Consider the following 23180-nt stretch of genomic DNA (forward strand, 5'->3'; position numbering starts at 1 on the left):
TATAGTGCTTTGGGATGGGTAAATAAACAAAGAAAAACATTACATTTTAATTTAGAGGGGTTCACAATTAATATATTATACACATATACATATATATATATATATATATATATATATATATATATATATATATATATATATACACACACACACACATATACATATACAAACACAGCAGGATAATAGAAGGAGGGCAATAAATTGCCTTATTAATGTATACAAATCAATGTGCAGGGCAAAAAAAAACAACTTACAACTAGAATGTTTTTTCAGTCCTCCAGTTGTTTCAAACAAATGTGGCTGTATTCCAAAGTAATTGCACAGTCAACAGAGGAGTTTAGGGAGGTCTCACACGGAGGGCAGCTGAGTTGTTTTAGACCATGCCCAAAGCTTTGCTTAAAGTATTTCACATTGGAAGACTCCCCAAATGGTAGTGTTGAAGCATTTGGGCCCTTTTAACTGTGGGCCTTTTCAGGGCATTGGAAGAACGAAAGTACCTGTTAAAATAATATGTACACACTAACACCTGAACTGAGAATCACATCGTTTCCACTTAGAGCTCTAAATTGGATTCCAAAATTAGCACTGAGCCGTCAGATGGGAGAAGTTGAACTTTAGAACTGGAAACAAAAAGCGAAACGACGCCACAAGACTGACAGCTCACGCCTTGTTGCAGTTCTTTATTTAGACGCTGAAAGGTGCTGGCGGAGGCGGTGCGCTATCCGAAAAATGGCCGACACTGGAGTGTAAACCTCGGCTATTTTTACACTGTCTGGTACCTTTCCCGGAGGCAAATCTGGGCGAGAGGCAGTCTCACAACAAAGGAGTAAAGTGTTTCCTGCGGTCTAGAAATCCGCAGCATGGTTCGTCTAGGTGGGAATGCGACATTGTTGCCTTGGATGCACTCCGCAGCCAGGAAGTTGCTTATCGGCTAATGCGTGAAGAAACATCAAGGGAGTTGCATGGATAGCAGAAAGGAAGGAGTAAGCCAACAATAGAGGTGCGTCTCACTTCTACCGTTCCCATCAGCCGGAGTGACTCAGGCAGCAGCTTTAGGTAAAGCCTCATGCCAGGAAATCGGCAGGGAGTTGACCTATCCACGGGAAAAACAAAACGACTAAGGAAGAGTTCTCCTTTAGCAGAATCCCATTAGGTTCTATTACTTATCAACAGCTATTTACAGTAGATCAAGAAAATGCAGCCCCCAGGTAAAGAACAGCAGGCACTAACTGTTGCCTCTTGTTGTCAATCCACACAAGCATTGGCCGCGCAGCCGTAAAAGTAACGCAGCCATGAAAGCAAAAGTGATTGCGGGGACGCGGTCTGTGGTGGTGGTGGGGGGGGGGGGGGTGGGGGGTGGGGGGTGGGGGGGGGGGGGGGGGGGGGGTGGGGGGGGGGGGCGGAGCCAGGCACGCTGTAATGGTGCAGAGAGGCACGCGCGAGAGGAAAGCCAGATGGCTCCTCTGCTCGTGCCTGTGTGCGTAACCGTGCGCAGAATGCCACACAAAGAACTGTGGTAGGACTTATAAAAGCCCTAACTAAATGTCTAGCAGAGCATGCGCTGGCTCAGGCAAGACCTAAAAAAGGTATTATGGGGCCAATGCATGCATTGGGAAATTATTCTAGTGTTTAGGACTATCAAATAACCTATGCTTCTGAAAGAGCATTTGCCAAGTTGAATATTTGCTCACTAGATCTAGTAGATTTATTTGTAGGCGATGTGCTCATGATAGTAGTAATGTCATCACTACCGGTCTAAGCGAGCCAATGGCTGAAGTAGGCTGACTCATTGCCATCTGTTGTATGCTATATCGGGCAGAAACAAAATGTAACTGATAGCTAAACAGACCAATGGATGAAGAGGTCCGACTCAAAGATTGAGATATAGATATAGATATAGATATATACTCCCTCCAAGGAAAAGAGCAGAGGATATATATATATATACTCCCTCCAAGGTAAAGAGCAGAGGCCACACAGGGGACTGTCAGAAGACACCTTTAATGGAGTAAAAGCGGCATACTGCATTTCGGCCTGGAACTGCCTTCTTCAGATGCCTGTGCATCAGGAGGCATTGTAACAAAACACATTTCTAAGTCCAGCAACATCCTCATTGGTGGGGACCCGCTCCGCCCCCTCACCTCGTGCTAACTCACCAACTGGTAGTTCATTGGAACTACTGGTCCCAGGATGCCTCAATAGACCGGGTAGGTGCTGCGGAGGGGGGAGAAATTTACAGCCCAAATGGAATTGTGGGGTGCGGGACATCTGATGGTGAGATGAACTTGCCAATTTCCTGTTTAAATAAGGTCCCAGCTGCCTTCTCTGGTCCCAAACACCGCTTCAGCCCCACATACCAGGACACCTATACGGTGGAGGCAGGAGTGTACATACAACCCGCCATACGTTTCGCCACCTGACTGTGTCCTGATTAGCGAGGCGGGCCACGGACACCCAATCCCTCGGAGTACAAACAAATCTGCAGGTGCAGCCGCCAGCAATGTCCGCAGCCAACTAATGAAACGGGGGCCTCTGAGTCACGTCGCCAGCTGACGTGAAAAGTATTCCAAATACTCCCTCCAAGGAAAAGAGCAGAGGCCACACAGGGGACTGTCAGAAGACACCTTTAATGGAGTAAAAGCGCATAATGCATTTCGGCCTTCTTCAGATGCCTGTGTAACAGGAGGCATTGCAACGTCGCGCATTTCTAAGTCAAGCAACATCCTCATTGGTGGGGACCCGCTCCGCCCCCTCACCTCGTGCTCACTCACCAACTGGTAGTTCATTGGAACTACCGGTCCCAGGATGCCTCACTAGACCGGGTAGGTGCTGTCGAGGGGGGAGAAATTTACAGTCCAAATGGAATTGCGGGGTGCGGCACATCTGATGGTGAGATGAACATACAACCCCCCCCCCCCCCCCCTATGTTTCGCTGCCTGACTGTGTCCTGATTAACTGGAGTTTAGAGTGTCTGTGTCACAGAGAGGGCTAGAATAGGCCTTAAGCCCAAAAAAATGCAGCCACTTGGTAAAGGAACCCAGCGTTAGAGTCACATTTAAACGCTAAGGCATCTCCCCTTAGCCCCACTTATTACATCACCACCAATCAATCCAGCCTGGTAGACATGCATGTTTCTGCATTGTACGGTTGTAGCACAGACAGCTGGATGAAAATGATGTGAGAGCGGGACTCAAGAGTACCATAATCAACATGAAGGTTATTTTCCTCCGACCCTGTTTTTTTGCAATTATTTCTTTCCCTCAAAAACTAGAAATGCTCACAAAGTCAGGTTTATAGAAAACTTAAGGTCAAAAATGACTTGTCTTCACTAATACTTGAAGGATGTGGGTAGCAGACAGAGCTTCATAGGGTATGTGCCTCTGAGAAGGCAAGGATGCTGCCATAGCGCTAGTGGTGTGCGTTTGAAGACTTCGGAGTGCTTCCATTTCTTTGTGTTATGTCTTCTGGAATATGGATTTATGCTACATGAGGTTGATGTGGTTGACGAATGTTAGGAAAGAAGATATCTGCACCCACATTTAAAATAGCCAGGGTATGCAGGGCCAACATAATACATCTCTGAAGTTGCTTTATAAATGCCTATATGAAGTGGCATTGAGTACTTCCATTAATCTTTGGCTTGGAGGTGACAAGCACAGAAGGAACTTTTGCCTGAAGCTACTTTATTTCACAACAATGACATTGCAAATTATTCCATGTACCAAGAAAAAATTCCTACAATTCCAGTCAAACTAGATTGTACATTGCTGTGGATGGCACACAGATAATGATGGGTGGCATAGTTCTTGCACACAGCCAAAACGTCTCACACATCAGGGTCCACCATTCGACAACTACCTTTGCCAGCACGTAACACAAAGTGGGGCAAATTGCATTTTAAACCCTTGTCCAATTAGGAGGGACCTCCCACAAGTCCCCCCGACATGCAACCAAAGCAAGACGCTAGGGGGATTCACAGACAAACTACACTCGAGAGGTCATCCAGGGATTCATGTTCGTCGGAGCACCTAATACTGCTGAAGTATTTTTCTAATTTAATACTTGTTCTAATTTTAAGTTTGTGTTTAACTTATGTAAAAGACTAGGACTTACCAACAGCCCTGAAGAGGCAAGCCCCATCTTCTTTCATTTGTTTTATAATGTAACCCTTCTTCTCTTGCAGAGTCTTCTCAAAACGTGTTTCCTGCTGAATACAAAAGTATAATACATAAGAAAACTCAGACTAACCACCAAAGAAAGCCATAACAGGTGTCAAGGATGTTTAAACAGCTGAGGGGAGTGGAATGAGAAAGACAGCCAGAAGAAAGGTCAGATCACTCAGTATCACAGTTTGCAGATTATCTTTCACAGGGTTTTGGTTCAGACTCAAACACAGGATGTTTTATATTGTGAAGCCTTGAGAAATACCCAATTACCTTGGCAGAGTAATGAATCTGGACCTCTGTGGAACAAGACAGAGAACAGGTACTCCACTGAGAAGCACATAAACAGCACCAGATAATAGTAAGCATTCAGAGCACAAACCTGTAAGAATTAGCTTATGCTACAACTAACCTTGTTACCAGGATGCTACATGTTTAAAATGGCCTGGTCAGAATCCTCCAAATGGTCATGACCCAACTGTAGCCACAGAATCAAATAGGCTATACTTGGTTTTCGGACTATAAAACTATCAATAGGTTGGAGACTGAAATCCCCCCCCGATTTAGGACACCTGGTTTGCTGCAGGTATATAGTTATGTGGGCATTCGGTCTGCCATCACCCCTACATCATATTGCTTATTGAAAGTGTACAAAAACGACCCTCTGCAGGAAGTCCTACTTGGAGACGCATAGGATCTTCAGCTGAAAACGCCGGTCTCCTTGGATTCATTAGTGTCATCCTATATCACTACTATCTTCATAGGCTAGAGATGCAAAGGAGATGTGCCGTACTTTTGATGTGAACCAGATCGTTTTACCAGTAACTCTTTATGTTGGTTCTCGAAGTACATCGACAAAACATGTAGTTTGTCTCTTAACATTAAAAATCTTGACGATCTGTCAGCATCAAGTATTTCATTTTAAATAAAAAAAATAGTGATTTAACCTTTAGTGACAAATTCTATTTGCAGCAGCAGAGAACTGCCTTAAGTACCTGATTTGCTTAACCCCTTCCATGCTGGGCCGTTTCCGCCGCTGTGCGGTAAACAAAAGAACAGGGCGGGGCCGTGACGAACCCCAGCCGTCATCAGCACACGAGCGCCGCAGAGCGTGACGGCTGGGGTTCGTCACCAGCATGGAAGGGGTGAAGCACAACAATTCAAGCATGGCACCAAATATTCACATAAGGATGTGTGCAATGGTTTATCAATTAGAACGCAATGCCATAACATGTACACTACTGTGATAAACTGCTGAATAACATGCAGACAACCATAACATATATGCAATTACAGCAAAACCATGTTAGATTTCCTAGATCCACTTTAACATTTACATGCCCCGCTAAACTCATTGAATTCTATGGAGTGCATACCATCCTCCTATGAAAGAATTCTCTAGTGGGGGGATGACCCTTTCTCAAAGTGTTTTAGGAGGGGGTCTTTGGGGGGGAACAAGGCAGGGTTGTCTGAATAAAATCCCCAACTCCTGCGAAGGTACATATCTTCCCCAAACATTTTTTGGTGTGGAGGATGGATGATTAAAAAGGTAAAAGGTTCAGATGGTAATAATTGGGTACTCCTGTTCATTCTAGGTCAACAGGTTTCAGCCATGGGTGGCCCTTAAGGGGTCTGTGGCTTTCTTCAGGACCAATAGTGAACCCCTAAATATCTATATTATAGAGGTGGTCAGTGGTGACGCGGGTGGCCCTAATCGTGTCTCCTTCGGGGCGTGACCCATCCATTTTCTCCAGACGGAAGGGAAGACGAGGACATCACCAGGTCGGACTAATGACTCAGGGATCCCTGCACGAAGAGAGAAGTTTCTTGCAGCTGCTGCCTCTGTCCCACTGGAGGATGCCTCACCCAGAGGTCATCCCTACTTGAGTTCTGAAGGGCAAACATGTGATCTGACCGTTTATTCCGAATAGTCGGCAGTGGAGGATATGTTCATCGGTACGACTGTTACCAGGAGAGTCTGTTTCAGTTTGTGGTACCACTGTAAATGGGGTTTGTTTCAGCATTAGGACTATTTTGGTGAAAAGTGTTTGTGCAAATACTTTGCCAGGTAAAGTCCGAATTTTATTTCTTTTTCCTTTACATTGCCTGGTTTCAGTAAGGTTCAGAGTTGTGCTTTTATTGTTGTTCTAAAGATGCACGGTTGGAAGAATCCCAGCCCGCACCTCCTGGGGGCAATCCTAATTTTGATAGATGTGAAACATGGCCTTGGTTCTATTATGTTTAGTACGTTATTGTACAAATATAAGAGGGACAATGCAGAGTTACAGTGGCCTTTGACAGGCTCTTTTGACAAAAGAAAGGTAGGATTTCTTCAGGAAGTTGTTTACAAAACGTAGTAGACAGTCTATGTTTGACTCCCTTCAATACACAATACACCCCTTAACTATCCACCTCAGACAGTCCCTCCAGAGATATCCTTCATAATGACTAATCTGCTGAAATTGAAAAGCTATCTGTTGTCAAACATCTCTCTGCCACATACGTTTTCGAAAGCCCACAAACCCCACCTTTCATTGTGCAAGGGCAACAAAGCAAACCCTCCTCAAGTGCAACCTGTGAACATGCCAATTAGGCATCCTCCTGATTTCTGTGAGCAAGGTCAGAGATTTGAATCTAGGTTTGATAAAAAAAATATATAATTCAAGCCACAAATCGTATAATTGGAAGCTTTAAACAAAAAAAAAAACTCAAACATTATCTTGCCTTTACTACCCCTGGATTAGCATGGACAAGTTGTCGGGTCTGTGTGTGGCCATTTCAGACTACTGTTAGCCTACTTTATGTCTAGGGCACCCAGAGCAACATACTGTTAGGCTTTAGCTCCAGCAACTTTAGACACACAATAGGTGAAGGGAGAAATGCTTGCAATTAGTCTAACCATTGGCAATCGCTTGGGGTAGCATTCCAACTCATTGTTCTTTTCCCCACAATGCCACCTCAGTTTGGACCCAGCCATAAGCAAATAAGTCTCAACGTTACTTCAATAGCAACAGTTCTGTCCAAACGGTCAGCAGCTTTAGCGCAAGGGTCCACCATAAAAGTGATCTTGTGTCACACCCGTCCCAGCTTAGTGTATACTTGTTGCCAGAAAAACTGAGAATTGACACATCCTCTGATGCAGAGAACCTTTTACACATAGGGCAAGCCTTGGTATTTCTTCCTCTGCTGTATGGGGAGTCTACCTAATGGAGTCTCACAAACTAGCTTTGTTATGTTGGGTTATAAACTGCAACCAGCAGCATCTGCCTTCTAATATAAGATCAGCTGCCTGTGGAGAGCTAGACTAAGGGTCTCTGCGTATGTGTAGGTGCACATGTACTGACAAGTCCAGGTGCACTGTACATGTTATGCATGGGGATTATGGTGAGCATGTTGTTTATCTGTAAGGCTTCACTGTGTGGTGAACGGAATCCATTTGAACGTCGTGGGCATAAAATTAAGATAAAAGCCTAGCATATGGGGGTGTAGATAATAGGAACACACATGAGTTATTACAAGAAGAAAAGCATCACCCTCATATTGACTACATTGTTTCTTATTTAGATTCAGTCCATTTGGATATACTCATTAAGAGCTACGAAACAAAGCGCTTTTGAGTTACTCCTCACTAAGCAAGCAGTGTGAGAGGATGGATACACTGGATGTTTTCTAAATGCACCTCTCCACACCCAATTTCTGTTGACGCTTATCATGGGGCTATAACATTATTGAAGAAAATTAAACCACCAGCAGATCTGTAGTAATACAGGTCAATTTAATTAATAGAGATGCTGCAATCTATTTTAAAAATCTTAACCACCAAGGTGAGCTGGGTCACAGCTAGGGAGTGCTATAAACGTTACAGAAGAGCATTGATCCTTATTAGACAATGCAGGAGAGGCAGTGGGGTTATCTTCTTAACTTTAAATTTTACTTCGATATGATTAAACACATTGGCTTTCTGATGAAAGGGCATTTTACGATAAGCTCTGATGGAGGGGACTCTAGTCCATCAATAAATTAAGTTTGGGGTAGCAAGCAGAGGATTTCCTATTGTGCTTTTCCAAACAAAGGCAGGGGTGTGCAAAACTTTCGCCTGATGCCCAGAACATATCAATTAGGATCAAAGTTCTCTCTGTCCACTGGACAAGTAGGCCCAACCCCCAGCAGCACCAACCCACTTCGTAGCAGTTTACAGTAACAGCGTGAATCTGTAAATGTATATGGTCTACCACTAAAGACAAGATTTGAATCTATATGCCCAGGTAATTTAAACCTGTAAATATATTTATTAATACAAAAGACATCGCTATTAGGGAGTGCTCCAAGAAAATTCTGTGAGATGCAAGCTAAATTTGCAACACAGACAGGACTTCCAGTTTAGCAAACTGTACACATGAAAGCAAAAATTTACCGTATTTTCCGGCGTATAAGACGACTTTTTAACCCCTTAAAATGTTCTGGAAAGTCGGGGGTCGTCTTATACGCCGGATGCTAAATTTGAAGGAATGTTTTCATGCGTTTTTACATAGCGCGGACTACACCCGAAGGTGTCAGACTGCTTCTGCATTATATAAAAATGGGCTGATGTGAGCAACAATAACAATGGACAAATTACAAAAGCAAACATTAAGTTACATGGATCAAAAGTGACAATAGCGAGCAACCAAAATACATGAGGTAGCAATCGGTACATTCCTGGAGAAAAAGTGATAAGTGTGCAGGTTACTAAAGCATACAAAGCATACAAAGTACGAGCCAAAATAAAATACATTCTCAAAATGGCTATGCAGGACTGCGTTGGACTGCACTGGAAGTGGGGGTAGTCTTATACGGAGAGTATAGCACGAAACCTACATTTTATTAAGCAAAGTAGGGGGTCGTCTTATACGCCGGGTCGTCTTATACGCCGGAAAATAACAATTCGAGCCAGTGACAACATTCATAGAATGCACCCTGGTTACTTGCATAAATATGAAAGCAAGATTAGGGATTGTTTGCAAAAATTAGAAAAGGTACAAGAAAAAATTGTGATTTAATAAAGACAGCTGTGGCAATAATTCACTGCACCACCCCCACTAGTTCCACCTTTATAACATTATGTGCTATGTCCCTAGATTTAACTGCCATCATCGCCCGTGTCTTGCAATGTAAAGCACTTGAATACATTCTTGCGTTGGAAAAGCAGTCTATCATATTAATTATTCTACAACAAACAAAAGTCCAATCCAAAGCATGGCTCACATGATTGTGGCCCAACATCACAAAGGAAGAATGACAGACACACGTAGAGTTTCAAATGTCAAGCTCTCTTGTTCACTCAATAAAAACTTAGCCTTCAGCAAACACATTTTGTTCCAAAGAACTTTTTCAACGCTCCAGTTAATCTTGGTCTTCAAAATCATCCACATGCTTTCCTTAATAGTCCCAAACATGGTGTGTATGAACTCCAGTGAGACATTGCAAAGTATGTCGCACCAATTGGCCTTAAACGTTTCTCTAAAGTTGGTGTGTTCAATTGTAAACCTTTTTTATTTTATTGAGCATAGAATAGAGCAGAACCTCAAAAAAAAGTATTTTACAAGCAGTCATGCTCAGTTAGAGCATTGATACCACAGAGTATCACAATTTTCCCTCTCCTGATCTTATATCTCCGAGTCAGTGAACCCAACTAGTCTCTCTAGGTCAGTCCCCCCTGGAGTCACCCCCGCTCCATGGAGGAGGCATATGTTTTCCATCTAGGCGTTCCATTTCCCCCATTTCTGCCCCCACTTTTTAGGACATCCCCTCCCGTCTTATATTACTTTCTCAGCTATCATGCACCAATCCATTACTTTCTTCCATTCTACTGGTGTTGGTGCTGCCGGTACCCCCCTCACCTTCAGGCCCACATTTCGTTCAACGATCATTGCTCTCATTGTACACCAAGTTTGACCTTTGTGTGAGAGGTCTGTTTCGTCCCATATTTTGAGAAGGCACCACTTAGGCGAAGACTGTACCTCCACCCAGCACACATCTTGGAGGCACTGCATTATAGCCTCCCAGTAGGGTCTTATATATGGGCAGCCCCATAGGATATACAGATCCCTCCTGTCCACATCCCCTGCAGCACTTGGAATCTAGAGCGTTCCACATTTTCACTAAAGTGTTACAAGACAGGTATGAACTGTGAAATATTCTAAGTTGCACCAGTCAGAGTTTTGATGATCTGGCGGAGTGAGAGGCCATGGTTTCCAGCCATTCCTAATCTTTTAACACCACGAGGTTTGTGTGCCAGCTTTATCAAAGTCAATGCAGAGGGTCAGGGGAGTTGTTTATTAATTCTAATAAGTACGGGAGATTGCTTTACGGTTTAGGTAGTCAGTTAATAATCTGTCTTCTAGAGCGGTCGCCTCCGGGAGGTCCCTTCCCCACGGTACTGCAGCTAGCAGGGCGTCTAAATTGTAAGTATTGGAACGTCATATTCACGCTGTAGGTCTGCAAGTGGGGTATCATATCCGCGGGCCCACAGCCTGGGCACTTTCGTAGCCTTCCTAGTTTTTCAGTGTCCTAGAGTGGTGAAGCCTGGGTAATCTTACAGTGACATCCTAAATTCTTGTGTACCTCGGCCAAAGTGCAACTGTATGTGCCGTGGGGCCAGTCGTGTTGTGATGTGATTTTTAGGGTTAGTATATAATGCCAGAGGATATCCTTTCAGTCTCAGAATGTGCCTGTCCATTCAATATGCGCGTTTATCTTGCTGCGGTGCATACATTGATTTATAACTGCTATTTGTGCTGCCCAGTAACAAACCTGAAAATTAGGTAGCGCGATTCAGCCATCATACAACCTTCTCACCAGCTTCTGCATGGCTATTCTCTGAAGTTTTCTGTCCCAAAGCAGGGCTCTAACCTCGCTTTCTATTGCTTTGAACTAGGATTCGTGTACTAGGCATGGCATACTTTGTAGCACATAGTGTCATCATTTTAAAGAGAGAAGAGCAGTAATGATTTCCAGTGTTTCACGTCTCTTTGGAGTCGTTTCAGTGTGTATTAACAAATCATGGGTATGGAAACGGTCAGGGTCTGTGATTACATAGATGCTGAGGTATCGAAAGCCCCCGGTCACAATTGCTACCTCAGAGTCGGTTGGTAGAACTGGGGCCATGCCACGTAATATATAAACAGTGGATTTGGACTAATTGATTTTATACTCTGAGTATGTGCCAAAATTGGTGAAGATGTTGATAATTCTATTGATGGAGGAACGAGGTGCTGCGATATATTACACGTCATCGGCATACAAGGATATTCTGTCTTCCAAGTTAGCTGTCCATCGGAGACCACGGATCAACAGGTCTCCTCTGACCTATGAAAAACCAAAGGAAATGGACGGAGCGTTGACAATACAAGCACTCACCCCATGTCAACTGATCTGGGTTTAATCCATCACCGTTCTTTAGCCCACTCTGCCACCCCAGTTCAGACATGGCCATATGCTAATCAGTCTGACCCTGTGCCTCATGTGAACAGTCCAGGCCGAACTGCCAAGCCATGCCTTCCCTGGACCGGAAACAAGCTACCGAGGACCGGTTTCTGGCATTCCAGCAGTCTTCAGCCCAGCTTGCTTGAATCTAGTGGCAAAGTGAGCAAGGGACTCACGTCTGAGCATACCCTGCCAACTTATGGCGAACAAAGAAAGACCAAAGGAAATGATGGACGGAGCGTTGACAATACAAGCACTCACCCCCAGTCGACTGATCTGGGTTTAAACCGGTCCTCGGTAGATGGAGGGCGATGGATAGAGTGAGGGAGGGCGATGGATAGAGTGAGGGAGGGCGATGGATAGATGAGTGATAATGAAAAGGCAAGGCCTGGTGAGGTCAGATTAGGAATGGTTTTGTAAAGGAAAGCCCTCCTGGGATTTGACTGATGTACGTGCAATGAAAGGCCCTGGTGAGATGTGGTGATGATTGTGAACTGGACAGTTGTAGAGATGTGATGGTGAAAAGGAAAGTGGTGGTGAAACCTGAGAATTTGCAGCCTTTAAAAGGCAGCGATGCAATCAAAAAAGTAACGCTGCGCTGAGAGAGTCAAAGGGCTCCACCAAGCGTGAAAAGCAGAGGACACGGAAGGGTGGCGGAGGCAGAGAGGGAGAGCAAACTGGGAGCGAGATGACAGTGTCTAGGGGAGGAAGGACAAGAGTTATTAACCCGTTCCGTGCTTCGAACATCCAACGGTCGTCGCGTGCACTACCTCGCAAGTGCTGCGCACGACCGTTGGACGTCTGAATCCCGTTAGGGCAATCGAACGTCCGCACTGGGGCAGAATGTTTGCGCACGCTTAACAGGTTAAGGGTTGAGGTGAGATCTAGAGACAAGAGAGGACTGGAGAGAGGAGAGGAGAGAAGAAGCTAAAAGGGGGGAGAGGTGGGGCAGATACAATGGCACCAGTGAGGAAGAGGATGATTCGGCAGGGGAAGCAGATCATCCGAGAGGCATGCAGGTTATTGATGGGGCTAGAAAATAAAGAGGCTGACAAAGCATCAGCTGGTAGAAAAAAAACTACTGAGTCAGATGGAAAAGGCAAACTGGCGAAAGGCAGGAAAGTTTTTTTTAATGAAACCGGGCACCGTGGTAGGCAACGTGTCGCCTGAGCAAATGAATTTTAAAAACTATGAAACAGGGCACAGTGCTAGGCAGTGCGGTGTCTGGGCACATTAAATTAAAAAATAAACGAGAAACCGGGCGCCGTGCTAGGAGGTGCAGCGCCCGAGCACATTAATTTTGAAAAAAAGACATAAAACCGGGCGCCATGCTAGGAGCACGGCACCCGAGCACATTAATTGGATAAAAAAATACCATGAAACCAGATGCTGTGCTATAGGCAGCACGGCGCCTGAGTGCATTAATTAAGATCCAAGGGAAGGGTGCATGAGGATCCCAGGGGGAGACCAGATTAAAAACAAGTCTTCGCAGCTCGATGCTGTTTGGGAGGTGGGAGGGGAAGTAGGAGAGGGGGGAGTGATGGGGATGAAACGCTAGCGGCCGCATGCTGGCAAACGGTGACCTGCAGAGCGCGTGAATGGGAAGAGCGGCCGTGGGAGGGGAGGTAGGAGAGTAGTGTGCAATGTGCACGCGGGGAGCGGCAGCCTTTGAAGTGTGATTGGGGGGAGCGGCAGCCTTTGAAGTCTGATGCGAGGCACAGACAAATGGTGGTGTGACGTGGCTGGCCTCGTGCACGCGCCTGTCTCACATGAACTAAGTCTAATCCGCCGTTGGTAGACTGTTCTTTTGCCCTTACTATAATCTTGCCAGCAATGCGCATTGGCAGGCAAGACCTAATAAATATGTAGAAGGCAGGTTGGTGTTTTTTTTGTTTTTCAGGGGAGGGTGGAAAGTGGGAGAACAGTGACGGTTGTGGTTTCCTCCCTTTCAGAAGAAGCAACATGGAGAACTTATGGCAGCAGTGGAAATTCAAAAGGTTGTGTGTGGTATAATTGGCTGCCTTTGGTTCTAGGAGTTTCTTCTATCTTCTGACAAACACTATTATAATTAAGGCCCCCTGTTTTCCGTTTTAACAGATTAATACAGCAGAAAACATTTCTTTTCTTGTCTGTATTTCTTTTCAAAATGTGGATGCAAAAGGAAATGGAGTTGCTTTTTGAGGAATTCTAAATACTGCCTGCCATGACTGCCAGGCCAATAGCTGTGCAACTCGACAGGTAAGGGGGCTAAAAAAGAAACAAGTTTTAGTCAAGAGGCTTTAACAGCAGTAAATATGCACAAGGTTGATAATGAAATTTGCATATTTTCTTTTAAGTGCATTGATTTATCTTCTGTGGGTGATTACAACATTGAATCCTAGTACGCATTCAAGCATGAGTGCATTTTTACTGGTTAACTCTTTGACCGCAGCACAAATTCCGCTGCAGTGCTGGGGAAATAGAGAGTAGGCAGGGTTCAGACGGCTGGGGGCCGTTCTATGCACACGCCCACCGTGACGGCTCCTGGCCTTCACGCGCACGGAAGGGGTTAAATAAATGTGGAAATATTAATTTTTCCACAATACTGAAAATAAATACAGATAAAATTTGCAAAAGAAAATACGGATAAGTAGAGACGGAAATGTCAAAAAAATAAATACCATAAAACAGGGATCCCTAATTATAATGTCTCTTTGGTTTGCACTCTTTAAAACGTAGCTGCAGGAGGACAGTGTTAAAGAGAATATAAAATACTGGCCTATAGCCTTAATAAAATCTAGATTTTCCTCTTATCTATGGCCATTGTTCCATTATATATTTCTCATCATATGACGTGGTTGAATTTGAGCGGATAAGAATTGATGCAATATAATACACAATCTGTTCTTATTAAATTATTAAGCTTTGAAATGGTTTAGCTCCTTGAAGCAGGGATGCACTTTATTTTGACAAATTACTGTCTTAAAGGAATATAGAACACAAACATGAATGCTTCTTGTTTTATTTGGAGAAAAGTTGCGCAGCCAATTCCCATGTTTACAAAACAGAGCAAAAAAAAAATCACTAAAACTTCGACCCTTTGTTTGACAGATAATGGGAACTAAAACCATATCGGATGGATGAAATGAACAAATGTGTGTTACATCTGTATTAGGTTGACCAGCTAGCAAACATTAATAAAAGGAAAAATATTGAGTAGCAACGTCAAGTTTCAAGCCCGTCCCCACACTCAGTAATCGAAAACCCATGATTTTACAGGTGAGATTGAACAAAAACATTTGTGTCATGTCTGGTAAAAAACTGTGTGCAGGTAGTTGCAATGAGTGTGTTTTTTTCATATAGAATGTGGTCTCACTGATAAAACGACAAGAGCAAATCAGGCCTTCTTTGTTAGGTCAGTTGCACAATACCAACTGAACGAAATGGTTACTTACCTCTAGGAGTAGTTTAGCTGCATGAAGAATTTTCTGGATTTAAATGATGTGCATTATTCCACTTTCCAGAATGGTCCCTTTCATAGTCCTCCTTTCCATTTTTTGTTGTAGGTCAATCTAGCCCCTCCAAACCCTGTCTTCAACCATCACATCAGAAGTAGGTCTTCAAAGACCCTGAACCTGGTCGCTAACTTCAGGTCCTTTTTTAGGGCTCGCCTGGCGTTGCATCGCGAAGCACTGCCGCTAGCTAGCCTTATTGTTGTTTCCAGAGAAGAGAGAAAACACAATAAAGTCTTGATGGGATGTTGGTCCATGTGCAGTTGTAAGAAAGTATCAAGGCGTTTCTGAATACAAGCTCTGAAGGCTGGCACTCGGAATGTCTAGGTGCAACCACGTAACCATCTGCTTCCCGTGTGGTGAATGGCTGAGTACCCCAAACTAGAACACCGGAAGCAGGCACCAGCATCAGTGATTCCTCACTGGCCCCGTACACCTCCAAGAGGTTGTTGAGTCCACCTCCACCTCTCAATGTGGCGCCGTCATGGCAGAGACCGAGCAGGAGTTCCAACATTCTCTAGGAAAGATGTCATCATCAGCAGACGTCCCAAATCCGCCAGTTCAAAGGGTGGAGCCCAGTGAGGTTACAGGGATTTGTGTGAATGCACCTCGCAAGTGATAGTGCACTTTACAAATACATATAACATGGTCAGTGCTTCATTTGTAAACAAGCATTGAAAATGCAAGAGGTCTTGCCTTTTATTAAGTTAAAACCATTTGCTTTGCTAGTGGTATTGTATAACAACGCAAATGGCTTTAACCTAATTAAAGGTGAGACCTATTGCATTTTTAATGCTAGTTATAGTTTGATGTGTTGGCCCCCTCTCATGCAGGGTAATTCGAAGGGGCTCAGGCCAATGGAGGCTCGTGGAGGTGATCATACAATAAACATCTTTCAAGGTGGAAGGTCATCTAATGGTAGTGTCTGGACCATGCAAAATGATTTAATAACCCTGTCGACCTTTGGTTGAATTTAGTGACAAGACTGTTTCTGGGTGGTGAATAATAATGTTGATATCCTGGATTCTTATGAACTGTTGCGTCTCGTCATAACTCGAGAATCAATTTAGGCCCCTTGGCCGGACTGGAAACCAACCAATGAAAGATCAGAAGGAGGGCACAACTTTCCAGTTCAGTTTTTCCTTCTACAAAACATTGCTATGTGGGACTTTAGACAAATGAGTTCTATTAAGGTGACCGGGACCATACCCCTCGGAATGTATGGGGTTCCTTACACTTATGCCAAAGTCCAGAACTGGAGTATTGACTCCCCGATGATGTGTAATATTTAGTAGGAGGGTGGGATGTTACGTGGACTTATCTCCTGCCTCTACAGGCACCGCTTCACACATATCCCTTAGTCGCCTTCAGCTCGGTCTCTTCTATTTCCCTTCTCCTCCTCTGTTAGAGAGCCACAGAATCCGGAAGCATAGAAGGGGATGTCTAGCATTGCCAATCGTGGTTCTGTGTCCTATTCCTGCAGCACTGGAGGCTGGGTACTAAGGATACAACACTGTTACCAGGACCCCATACCACTCTTGACTCACACAACACTGCTCACTAGAGACCACCTCACCATCTCCCTCTAAGATTTTATGTCAGCTCCCAGGAGGCAAGTTTTCCAGCCCTCCATGTAAGAGCACAGCCAAGCTCACAGGGCACGAGTCCTCCATTCCCCCCTGAAATAACATTCCACACAACTCACAGAAGATCAGATAACCATCTCTGTATCGAAACCTACTCCCAGCTCACAGGAGAGGAGAGCCCAATACCGAATTAAACAAGCATTTGCAATGCAATATGTCTTGCCTTTACGCAAGTTTAAAGTATTGGCATTGTAAATGACAATGCCTTTCTATTTATTTTTTAAAAACCAAATCATAAATAAAAGGCATTGTCATTTACAATGCCAATAGCTCAAACTTAAGTAAATGCGAGACCTATTGCATTGCAAATTCTTGTCGTTGTGTTGCCTCCCCAAGTGGTATAGACCGGTGCACGAGCAGACACCGGTCTATGAACGCGCGAGCTGCAGGGAACGCCAACGTGCACGCTCACGGCATCACGCTCCTGCCCTCCCGCGTCTATTCCAAGGCGCGCTCCAGGCCAACTTGTTATTGTTGGCGCCGTGATGAAAGACGGCATTGTGTGCGTGCTTGTGCGTCAGCTGGAGGTGGGGGCTTCCGTTCAGCTGAAGGCGCAGCGAGAGGAGACATCCTCGGCAATTAGACAGTATTATTCCTTTCACACCCTGGGCCCCTTCTCCCTTCCTGAAAACCGGCCTTTTGACATCACAGGGTTATTTCTGAGGAGATATCCCGCAATACCGTGGGCTCTGCGGGCCAGATAATGGAGCGCGTTGGGAGTAATCAGTCTTGAGCCGAAGGCGAGGGGCATCACGTACATCAAGATTCATTATTTCGAGCCGTCAAGGGAAGGGGGGAGACTGACATTACAAGACCGCATTGCATTTCATTCCAGGAACTTCGCTTCCCTATTTCTGTTTAGAAAACCCATGGCACTTAAGTGGTAGTGCGTGCTTTACAGCGGCTTGGGTCCTTTTGACTTAATGCATATAATCTACAATAAAATAACTGATAAAAAATAAGGCTGGGGTTACGTACAGGGGCAAGATGGTGGACGGATCGGCGTCCGAGTGAGCAGCATCGCTAGCGGTCTCGCTGCCTAAAACCTTCCGACCTTTTGATAGTACCCGACCGCAGCCCTGAAAAACCTGATGTCTTAGCGGCTAGCAGCACAGTTCAATAGGAGGAAATTGGAGCCTGTAAATCTTCAAATCTTTAAATCCTCTTACCTGTTTTCTTTCCTTGGATGCGGCTGGATCTCTGGTGTTGGTTCCGCCGGTCGCTGCAACCTACGTGGCGGAATCCATCTCTCCTGCGCTCAAGGGAGAAACCGGAACCACGGACTGGAGCGGGGGTCAGCTCTGCGGAGGATATCGACTTGCAGCAATCTGCTGCTTCTGGCAGACGACTTTGCACACAGAAACGACGTAAGGGAGACACCACTGGAGTAATGGCATCGAAGAATCCTGCGACGGCGGCTCCTAAGCCGCAAAACAAGCCAAAGACGAGGGCAACCACGGCTGCACAGGAAGGTGCTCAGAACGCGCAGAATAGAAGTAATGCCGGAAACACTATACTGCAGGATAATCTCCAGAATCCTCAGCAGGTAATTCTTAACTCTGACTCTGTGCCTGTTCTGACAGCAGCTCCAGCCGAAATTACTACTACTGATACCACTCGCTCAATAGTGGGGGATTCTGGGAGTTGTAGGCTGGAAGCTATTCCCAAAATTTCAAACATGTTTTCACAAAACAAAGACAACAAAAAAAACCTTTAGAACCGGGAAGTACTCGCTTAGATGGCAACACTGGGAAAATCAGTAATTGCAATTGAGAGCTTAAATATACCTAGTGACACTGGGTGGAATATAGACACTGGCAATGGTAACGATGGGTCAAAAGAGTCAAAATCCAATGCCTTCCCAGACAATTATTTCGGAGTCCCTTCAGACATCTGGAGAATCAACTCATAAGACATTATTAGAATCAGCACAGGACGCACCAGAAATCTCTACTAGTTGTGGAAGAAGTTGAATCACTAGATTATGCGGGTAATTTTTACTCTATGACTGACCTGTCAGTGGCTCTTGAATCTGAAATCCTTGAGGCAGATGGCGGATGGAGAAACGATATTAGTGGTAAGAGTCTGGGATTGCAACAAGGATCGCTTGGCTCAGTGGGGCAGGAGGAGGGTGAGGAGGAAGATGAAGATGAGGATGCCCCTCAACACAGGTCGGAATGCAGTGCTAAAGACTTTACAGTACTCACAACACATGGAGAAACTCTCCCCAATGCACCAATTACGGTTGCACCACAGGAACCGCAGACCCAGGATAGTACACAATCACAGTCAACTGGTACCACGCTAGATACACTTTGTCAGCTCATGATCCAGCATCGGGAGGAGACAAGGGCAGAAAATCTCTGCACGCAAAGTGCTATTCGGCGGCTCCAAAACAACCTCAGAAAAATCGCCAAATCCTGCAGCGAGACGTCTGCTAGAGTGACTGAGGCTGAGGGGAGAATTTCAGCCATTAAAGATACTGTGACAAATCAACAAACACAAATGTCATCATTGGTAGGGCTGTGAGATGAGATAACTTGGAAACTGGTGGACATGGGGAACAGATCACGTAGAAATAACCTTCAAATCCTGGGTGTTCGAGGGAAACGAAGGCGGCAATATAAGACAATTTGTGATTGATCTCTTTTCGGGAAAGCCTTTCCAGAGCTCGTGCAATGGAAATGGGATATAGTCAAGTCAAAAAGCTTTATTTCAATAAAATTTCGTTATCATAAAAGCAAGTTAAAAAGAATTGGTGGTTAATAAAATTAATAAGACATATCCAGTTAATAGCAACAAATATGACATTTGCTAGAATTAATATAGTTTAAGAAAAAATTAAACAGAGTTTTTAAGCTTTCTGGCTCGAATAGCCCAAGCCCAGAATAAAAATTTAGCTAAGGCACAGGCATAGGGTACATAGCTGTCCGAAACAAGTATCCTGATTGCCACATCATGGCTCCTGGTTCCCAGTTGCCGGCACAAATTCTTCAGCCACGCCCTTCTTGGATTGGCATATTCGCTACAGACAAATAGGAAATGGGCTAATGTCTCTGGGTGGGCTAGACATGAAGGACACAGGTCGATTTTGTGTGGACAGGATTTCCATGTTTTGGTAAAAGTGTTCAATGGCAAGGTACCCGTTCTGAATTTAAAATACAAAGACCGGGCAAACGGTTTCCCGATTATATCTAGGTAGGGTTCTCGCCTGGGAATGTCTTTAAACTTCAGAAAATCCTCAGTAAGCCTGCCAATGGATGTGCTAGAATGCCTTTGGGAGCAAATCCAATCCCGGTAAAGGTTTTTAAGTACTTGTTTTGGTGGAGAGGTTCTGCTTGACCAAAAGTCCAATAGGCCCAAGTTCGACAATAAGGATTTCATGTCTGTTAGCCATTTGACTCTGGCCCAATGTGGTGACGCCATTATTTCTTCCAGGCCTCTGGCGTAGGCACTAAGTTCCTCTACCCGCCAAATGCGGGCCCATAATAAGAGAGGACGAAATTTCGCGATTTCGCCAATCTGAGTACAGCCAAAGTCCATAAATAAGGGTAAAAGTGGGGTACTTTGAGGGAGGGACATTATTTGTCTGCAGAAATTATTCTCAGATTTTTGAAGAGCTAGTGAAGATGCAAAGCCCCAAAGTTCAGCTCCATAAAGTGCAGAGCTGACGCCCTTGGCGGCATAGATCTCTAGGACTGTTCCTATTGGTTTCAACGAACTGGAACGTTGCTCCCTCAATAGGGCACCTGTGATCCTTTTATGATTCAGCAGCATCTTGTCTAGATGAGGAGTCCAATCCATTTTGTCTGAAATGCGTATCCCTAAGTAGTCAAATACTTTCACCCTTTCCAGGGACTCAGTGTTTAAGATAGGGGGACGCACTTGCTGTTTAGGGGGGTTAAGGACAAGGTATTTTGTTTTATTGGTGTTTATAACCAAGCCCCGATCAGTACAAAAGGATTGGAAATTGTCCAAGAGTTTCTGTAGTCCCATAGGGGTTTTAGAGATTAGGAGCGTGTCGTCCGCGAAGAGAAGGGTCGGTATACGAACCCCCGCCAGGGATGGTTCATCAGATGGAAATTTAAGTAAGTGCTCGACCACCCCATTGATATACAAAGAGAAAAGGGTGGGAGCCAGAACACATCCCTGGCGGACCCCTCTCTCGACCGGAATACAGCCCGTTTTCTCCCCTCCAGAGCCCCACCTAATTTGGGCAAAGCTGTCCTGATGGAGCCTAACTAGTAGGGATAGTAGATACTGTGGGAGCCCCATATTGGCCAGGACCTTCCATAGCAAGTCCCGGGGGACAAGGTCAAAGGCAGTCTTTAAGTCGATAAATGCGAGATAAAGACTGCCCTTGCCTATCACTACCACCTTCCAGTAAATCATCATAAGCCTAAAGGCCTGCTCTATCGTTCCAGTGCCTACTCTAAAGTAGGCATTTTTTTGTTCCTCTTACGCTTTATGGGGGGCACAAAAGGGCTATTAAGATCTTACAAGATCGTTGAAACTAATTATGCTTTTCGTTTTGCACACAGTCTTATTGACACTTGGGCATCCAACCAGTTAACTAATTACTTGCTGACTAAAATAAGTCAACTTTTCTTGATCTGGTTTTAAAAAAGGAGCTATAGTGGGTGAATAGCAAGAGATTAATTAACGAAGGAGGGGGCACTGAGACACCAGATGCTTCTCACATCATCCTTACTAGGGACTACCAGTCCTTATGCCAGAGATGGGTTGGGGGTCAAGGGGGAGGGGGTTCACCAGGGTGGGTGGGGGGGTCTAAGCAAAATCAGAAAAAAACTGATATGTCGTTCGATTGGTGCTCTATCAAAGCTTTTTACTTTTTTGATTAAAAGGGATGAGAATAGAAATATGAGTTTGTATGTAAATAACCAATGTGTTAAACAACATGGATGTATGAAGGTGGACAGAAAGGGAGACTGTATAATTATTGATGATGGGTAAACTCAGAGTCTGTTCTTGGGACGTTTGTGGATTATATAACAGAAAAAAAGGAGGATTTGTAACCAGATTATGCAGAGCATGAAAATAGATATAGTGTGTCTTCAAGAAACACATATTACGTGGAGTGATAGAAATATGTTCAAAGATTTGGGTCTGCAATTATTAGCTTGTACTAGACAAGGCACTACCACAAAGGGTGTGGCAATTCTTATGAGGCAAGGACGAGGACACTTAAAACGCACTAAGGTCGATCAGTATGGAAGATGGGTAATAATCGAGCTTGAGATAGATGCTAAGTTATGGACAATTTGCTCAGTCTATGCCCCAAACTCAGAGGACCCCGAGATCATAGCCTATCTAAGCCTAGAATTAGTGGACTGGCCGCCCTCGGTTATTTTTTGTGGAGATTTGAACATGCATCTTGAAGGGGGGATAGATATATCTAATGATGTTATATATCCAGGTTTAAAAAAAAGAAGACCTATAATGCAGTCAAAGGTTTAGTAACAGAATATGGTCTAAAAGAAGTGGGGTACGTAAAAAACCCTCTCTCACCTGGGTTTACTTTTTTCTCTAATCCCCATCAGAAATTTGTACGTCTAGATTATTTTTTTGTGAATTGCGGACTAATAAATAGTATAGTATTTGAAATCTTCCCCCGAATAATTTCTGACCACAATCCAATAGTAATAGAGTTTCTGACCGAGACTGGCTCTCCCCCAACTTATGATCCTGGTCATTTGATCGGAAATTACTTGCAGATCCATCATATCTAGAAACAATGAGGAAATGGATCTAAGACTTTTTTCACTTCAATAGAAGCAGCACATCTACTCAAATAGTTTGAGAGGCATTTAAAGCTGGGGTCAGGGGCGAAACACTTTCCTATTCAATTAAGAAACAAAAAATTATTAAAGAGAAAATCTAACAGAATTTTAACCTAGTACGAGAATGGGAGTAAAAATTTGCTATAGCTATCTTTAAGATACTGAACAAATTAAAACTACACTGGATATACATATGGCTAGGATCTATGAAACATTTGCAGCTAAACTAGCTGAACAACTTGCGACATTTAGATCGCAGATCTACGAAATGGGAGAAAATTCTGGAAAGATACTAGCAAAAAAAACTAGAGAGAAAGGAATCTTAAATTCTATTAATGCGATACAAGATGAGGCAGGTCAGGTTCATAATGACCCAGATCAAATTCTTGAGGTATTCTGGCAATTCTATTCCCAGTTGTATAAAAATGATAATGAGGCATATTCTCCGGATAAGTTGTTATATTTTATTGGAGTAAATAATATTACAAAATTGAATGATCTACAATCAGATTCCCTCGAAGCTAACATTACATGGGAGGAAATTGAATCAGCTCTGCTTTCGCTGGCTACGGGGAAACCTATGGGCCCAGATTGCATCCCTCTTGAATTCTTTAG

The 23180-nt window shown here is 44.2% G+C and overlaps 1 protein-coding gene across 3 annotated transcripts in view; it reads right to left on the reverse strand.

Annotated features, from left to right (window-relative positions):
- OTUD5 (OTU deubiquitinase 5) overlaps positions 1-23180 on the reverse strand; it is a 456714-nt gene that overhangs the window by 400346 nt on the left and 33188 nt on the right. For 2 of the 3 annotated variants that reach the window (XM_086940296.1, XM_086940294.1), the window contains exon 2: positions 4114-4207. In XM_086940296.1, coding sequence (XP_086796422.1) covers positions 4114-4207 — 94 coding nt within the window. The remainder of the gene's footprint in view (positions 1-4113; positions 4208-23180) is intronic. The other variant, XM_086940295.1, reaches the window with a different exon arrangement.

Source organism: Lissotriton vulgaris, chromosome 10 (assembly GCF_964263255.1).
Source record: "Lissotriton vulgaris chromosome 10, aLisVul1.2, whole genome shotgun sequence".
Lineage (NCBI taxonomy): Eukaryota > Metazoa > Chordata > Amphibia > Caudata > Salamandridae > Lissotriton > Lissotriton vulgaris.